General features: G+C 46.7%; 1 protein-coding gene across 1 annotated transcript in view; it reads right to left on the bottom strand.

Moving 5' to 3' along the window:
• Nucleotides 1-6000, bottom strand: part of MARK4 (microtubule affinity regulating kinase 4) — a 42751-nt gene that overhangs the window by 13974 nt on the left and 22777 nt on the right. Inside the window, exons 11-12 of the mRNA XM_023736186.1 lie at nucleotides 4788-4897; nucleotides 4531-4690 (exon numbers count right to left, since the gene is read on the bottom strand). Coding sequence (XP_023591954.1) covers nucleotides 4531-4690; nucleotides 4788-4897 — 270 coding nt within the window. The remainder of the gene's footprint in view (nucleotides 1-4530; nucleotides 4691-4787; nucleotides 4898-6000) is intronic.

The raw sequence follows: 6000 nt of genomic DNA, 5'->3' as shown, positions 1-6000 counted from the left end.
TATATTTCTTTGTACATGAATAAAATATCTCCAAAAGAATTCATATAAAACTGTCAACAGCAACTGCCTCCAGGAAGAGGAACTGGGAGGCTGGGGTGGGAGGTGGGGCATGTGCTGAACAAAGACATTTTCACTGTCCACATTTTCTGTAGGAGTCCCTGGGTGGTGCAAATGGTTAAGCGCTCAACTACTAGCCAAAAGACAGGCAGTCTGAACCCACCCAGAGGTGTCTCGAAAGACAGGCCTGGTGATCTGCTTCCAAAAGGTCACAGCCTTGAAAACTCTAGGGAGCAGTTCTACTCTGCACACGTGGGGCTGCCAGGAATCAGAATCGACTTGACAGCAACAATACCCCTTTTCGTACTATCGAGTTTTGAAGCATGCGATTCTATTAACAATTTCAAAAACAGAACAATATTAAAAAAATCTAGTACCTCAGAACCTCTTAGAGATCTACAGCTCTAGAAGCAGGGGGTTAAAAGCGTTCTAGAACTTTTGCATGTTAAATCCTCAGGAATCTTAAGGATTCAAAAGTCCCAGGACCATAACAATGACAGAATAACAAGGATGGAATACAACAGTGACAGAAACCCAGGCCTGCCAATAATCCTTTATCCCAAGAAGCCCTGGAAGCCAGGTCTTCACGTGAAGATTTTTAAAGGTTATGACATTCTCACTAGAGTCCCTGGGTAGTACAAACAGTTAACATGCTTGGCTGCTAACTGAAAGGTTGGCAGTTCAAGTCCACCTAGAGGTGCCTTGGAAGAAAGGCCTGGTGCTCTACTTCTAAAATATCAGCCACTGAAAACTCTATGGATGAATGCACAACAATAAATAAAAAATAATAATAAAAACTCTATGGAAGGAAAAAACTGAAGACTCAGTGGGGCAATTAGTTTAAGGACTATTGGACCACATGAACCACAGCCTACACCAGCCTGAGATGAGAAGAACTAGACGGTGCCCAGCTACCACCACTGATCACTCTGACAGGGATCACAATAGAGGGTCCCAGGCAGAGTGGGAGAAAAATGTAGAATAAAAATCAAATCCATAAAAAAAGACCAGACTTACTGGTCTGATACAGACTGGAGGAACCTCCAAGACTACAGACCTAAGACACTCTTCTAACATGGAACTGAAGCCATTCCTGGAGACCACCTTTCAGCCAAACAATAGACAGGCCTACAAAATAAACAACACCCAAGAGGAATGAGCTCCTTAGGAGAGTTAATTATACAAGACCAAAAGGGCAAGATCTGCCCAAAGCAAAGATGAGAAGGCAGGAAGGGGTAGGAAAACCGGACGAAAGGTAACGGGGAACCCAGGGCAGAAATAGGGAGAGTGCTGACACATTGAGGCGACTGCGACCAATGTCCCGGAACATTCTGTGGACAAACTGTTGAATGAGAAACTATTTTGCTCTGTAAACCGTCACCTAAAGCACAATAAAATATATTTTTTTAAAAATAAAACCCTATGGAGCACAGTTCTACTCTGACACACAGGGGTTCGCCATGAGTCAGAGTTTTATTAATGTTCTAACTATAGGATATTGGAATCACATGTTCCTTAGGGACTTTTCTGGGCCACCTTGTTACTTTAAAGATGGAGAAAATGAGACCCAGGGAAGGGGAATGGCTTGAGGAAGACAGTGATGATGGAACCAGGGGCAGAACCTGGCACTTCCTGCTCAGGGCTCATGTGAACTTCCTGACAGCCCTCTCCCCACCCCAGTGCCCATCCCAGAATAAAGCAGCAGGGCTGGAAAAATAGGGCAGATTTTGGAAACACTGTGGCAGTTCCTCAAACAGGCAAACATACAATTACCATCTGACCCAGCAATTCCGCTCCTAGGCATATACCCACATTTGACGGTATACATATATATACAGCATATACCCACACAAAAACCTGTACAGGAATGTTCACAGCAGCACTATTCATAACAGCCAAACAGTGAAACAAGCCAAATGTCCAAACAACTGATGAATGGATGAATAAAACATGGTCTAGCCAAACAATCAAATGTTATGTGGCCATCAAAAGGACTGACCAGGACAGCGCAGGAGAAAAATGCAGAACAAAAATCAAATTCACAAAAAAGGACCAGACTTGACTAGTCTAACAGAGGCTGGAGGAACGCCTGAAACTACGGCCCCTGGACACCCTGCTAACTCAACCAAAGCCACTCCTGTAGCCCACCTTTCAGCCAAAGATTAGACAGGCCTGTAAAACAAACAATGACACATGTGAGGAATATGCTTCTTAGGTCGATCAGATACACAAGACCAAATGCGCAGCTGCTGCCCAAAAGCAAGATGAGAAGGCAAGAAGAGACAAGAACTGGATGAATGGAAATGGGGAACCTGGGGTGCAAAGGGAAAGGGGGAGAGTGTTGTCACATTGTGGGGATTGCAATCAATGTCACAAAACAATTTGTGTATACATTTTTGAATGAGAAACTAACTTGAGCTGTAAATTTTCACCTAAAGCACAATCAAAAAAAAAAAGGACTGAGGCATTGATACGTGCTACAATGTGGATGAATCTAGAAAACATGATGTTAAATGAAAGAAGTGAGATCTAAAAGGTCACTTATATGATTCTATTTACAGGTAATGTCCAGAATAGGCAAATCACAGATCAGAAAGTGCATTAGCGGTTGCCAAGGGCTGGGGGGAAAGTAGGGGAATAGGGGATGATGGCTAAGAGATGTTGGGTTACTTTTAGAGGTGATGAAAATGTTCTAAATTTGACTGCAGTAATAGATACACAACTCTGTGAAGATCCTCAAAGCCACTGAATTGTACACTTTAAATGAGTGAATTGTACAGTATGTGAATTACATCTAAGAAAGTTGTTTTAAAAAATAATGGAGAGGATTAACATTTGATAAGGGTGTGGGTAACAGGCCTCAAAAGCTTCTATGTCAAATTTTTGTGTGTGTATGGGTGTCTATTTATATTCTTCAGGGGATGAGACGTCTGTGAGTTGCAGGATACAGGATACAATCAGGTTGTCTGCCCAGATCCCTTTCACTAGGAATGGCTTCCCATCATCTCAGCATGGAGAAGGTAGAGAGCAGGCTCCCAGAAGCCACTTTGTGCAATGTGTCCTCCCATGCCCCATTCACAGTGGATTAATCCCAGCTGGACCCTGATATCAGGAGCCCTGGTGGCTCAGTGGTTAAAGTGCTTGGCTGCTAACTGAAACGTTGGCAGTTTGAACCCACCAGCTGCTCCACAGGACAAAGATGTGGCAGTCTGCTTCCATAAAGATTTACAGCCTTGGAAACCCTATGGGGAGTTCTACTCTGTCCCATAGGGTCGTTATGAGTTGGAATTGACTCGATGGCAATGGATGGGCTGGGATCCTGATATGAGAGCTCCATCCATGATATGTAGACCAGAGATTCCAGCCACCATTTGGGTCGGTCTCTAAAACTAGGATAATGGAAGAAAGTGGGAGCTGACAGATCAGGAAAAAGGTGAGGTAAGTAAGAGACAAAGGAAAAGCAGACGAGCAGAGAGGAAACAGGACACGGAGAGAGTCTGCTCTGCATCCGGCTCCTTTTCTGGTTTCTGGTCCCTTCCCAGACCGGCTTTGCATTCCTGCCTCCAAGTTCCACTCAGCGGCTCTGCATCTTTATAAAACATTCCTCTCTTCGCTACACTTAGCTTCAATGGGTTTCTGTTGCTTATAAGCCAGACAACCTGACGTAACACAGATCTAAGAACGCAGGGCCAAGGGGTGGCAGTGTGAAGGTGTTATGGATTGTGCCCCCCCAAAATTCATGTTGGAAATCTAACACCTGTGGATGTAATCCTGTTTGGAAACAGCGTTTTCTTTGTTATGTTAATGAGGTTTTTAATCAGCGTAGGGTGTGTCTTAAACCTAACCACTTCTGAGTTATAAAAAGAGCAGATTAGACACAGATGAAAGCAGAGGCTGGGGAAGAAGACAGATACCACGTGAGGCTCACCAAGCACCACGCCCAGGGTTATGAAGTCCGAAAGGCTGGTGGTTTGAACCCAGAGATGCTTGGAAGAAAGCCAGCAATCTGCTTCTGAAAGGTCACAGCCTTGAGTTCTACTCCGCAAACATGGCGTCGCCATGAGTCAGAATCGACTACAGGACAACTAATGACAACAACGACAACCTATAAGGAAGGAAGCGAACAAAGGAACGCCTGAGGCTACCGACAAGGAAGCAGCCCTGCTGGCACAGTGGTTAAAGCGCTTGGCTGCTAACTGAGAGGACCACAGTTCAAACCCACCAGCTGCTCCACAGGAGAAAGATGTGGCAGTCTGCTTTGTCCTACAGGGTCGCTATGAGTTGGAACGGACTTGATGGCAATGAGTAATGGATATCAACAAGAAAGGAATCACAGCCAAGATCCTGATTTGGACTGTCTGCCTCCAGAACTGTGAGAAAATAAATTTCTCTTCTGTAAGGCCAGCCACTTGTGCTGTCTGTGTTACAGCAGCATTAGCTAGCTCAGACAGAGGGTGTGGGGCCGATACTCACAGAAGTCACTGTGCCGACGCTGGCGGTGGTACGTGGAAGAGGAACTCCGTTGCCCTTTGCTGTGGCTGGCACCTTTGCTGGAGCTCGTTCCATTGGTGGTGTCGCTGGGGGCCCGTACCCGTGCCAGGGCCAGTCCTGGGGCGCCCCGGTCCCCACCCTCCTGTGGGAGGACAACAGACGAGAAGCCTCAGCCCCCATCCCATCTGCCCCTGAGTCCCTCCGCCCTGGGCATCGCGCGCCCAAAGGTGACCTCTGACCTCAGTCTTCCTGCCCAGCAGGAGGTAGGTGGCGGTCACTTCGTTGTACTTCTGGCTGGTCAAGGCCTCTTTGATTTCTTCCCGTGTGTAGCCCATGCCCACCATCACCTCTGGGGGAAGGGGATGGAGAGAGGGGAGGGTCAGTCTCTCCAGACCCTTCCTTCCCTTCCATCTGTTTCCATGCCACGTCAGTGTCTGCTCTCGGGCCTGTCCAGGATCCATTCCCTGATTTTCCTTGGAAGAACATTCTGTCCCTCCTCAGATCATCTGGCTGACCCTTGCCTGCACCAAGCCTTTCCCCTCAAAAAAAAGTTGCTTTCAAGTCAGTTTGGCTCATGGCGACCCTATGTGTGTCAGAGTAGAATGGTGCTCCATACGGTTTTCAGTGGTTGGTTTTTGGGAAGTTGACTGCCAGGCTTTTCTTCTGAGGATAGACTTGAATTGCCAACCTACTGGTTAGCAGCTAAGTGCTTAACTGTTCGTGCCATGTCCTCTCCGAGCCCCAAGGGTGAGCATATGACCTAGGTCTGGCCAATCACAGTGTCCCATTCACAAAGCCACAGTGATTGGTTCAGGGTAGCTAATGGGCATCACCCTCAGGCTTCTACTGGTGCATGAGAAAGGGGTCTCTCTTTCTGATGAGGTGTCCAGGCCCCTAGGACATGCTGTTGTCAGCTTATGTCTGGTGGCGAGAATTGCCTGGGAAAGGAGCCACTGGTCTCTGAACACCTGGATCCAGCTGTACCTGAAGCTGGACACATCCCTGGCCTTTTCATTTATGTGAAACAATAAATTATTACTATTAGGTTGAACCACAAGAAATTGCTAATGTTGACAGTTTTTGACCCCAAAGATGTCAATTTCCTATGGTTCAACCTATTATTACCATTGTGAGGCACTGGGGGTTCAGTGGTAGAATTCTTGCCTTCCACGCCCCCCATGCACAGCCACCACCTCTCTGTCAGTGGAGGTTTGCATGTTGCTATGATGCTCAACAGGTTTCAGTGGAGCTTCCAGACTAAGACAAACTAGGAAGAAAGGCCTGGTGACCTACTTTCGAAAATCAGCCAATGAAAACCCTACGGATCGCAACGGTCCAGTCTCCAGTTGATCACGGGATGGCGCAGGACCGGGCAGCATTTCCTTCTGTTGTGCATGGGGTCGCCATGAGTTAGGACCTACTTGACGGCAGCTAACAACATTATTGTTATTA

This window comes from Trichechus manatus, unplaced genomic scaffold (assembly GCF_000243295.1).
Source record: "Trichechus manatus latirostris isolate Lorelei unplaced genomic scaffold, TriManLat1.0 scaffold00087, whole genome shotgun sequence".
Classification (NCBI taxonomy): Eukaryota; Metazoa; Chordata; class Mammalia; order Sirenia; family Trichechidae; genus Trichechus; species Trichechus manatus.
Note: the sequence above shows the minus strand (reverse complement) of the source record. Positions and strands in the feature narration are given on the sequence as shown.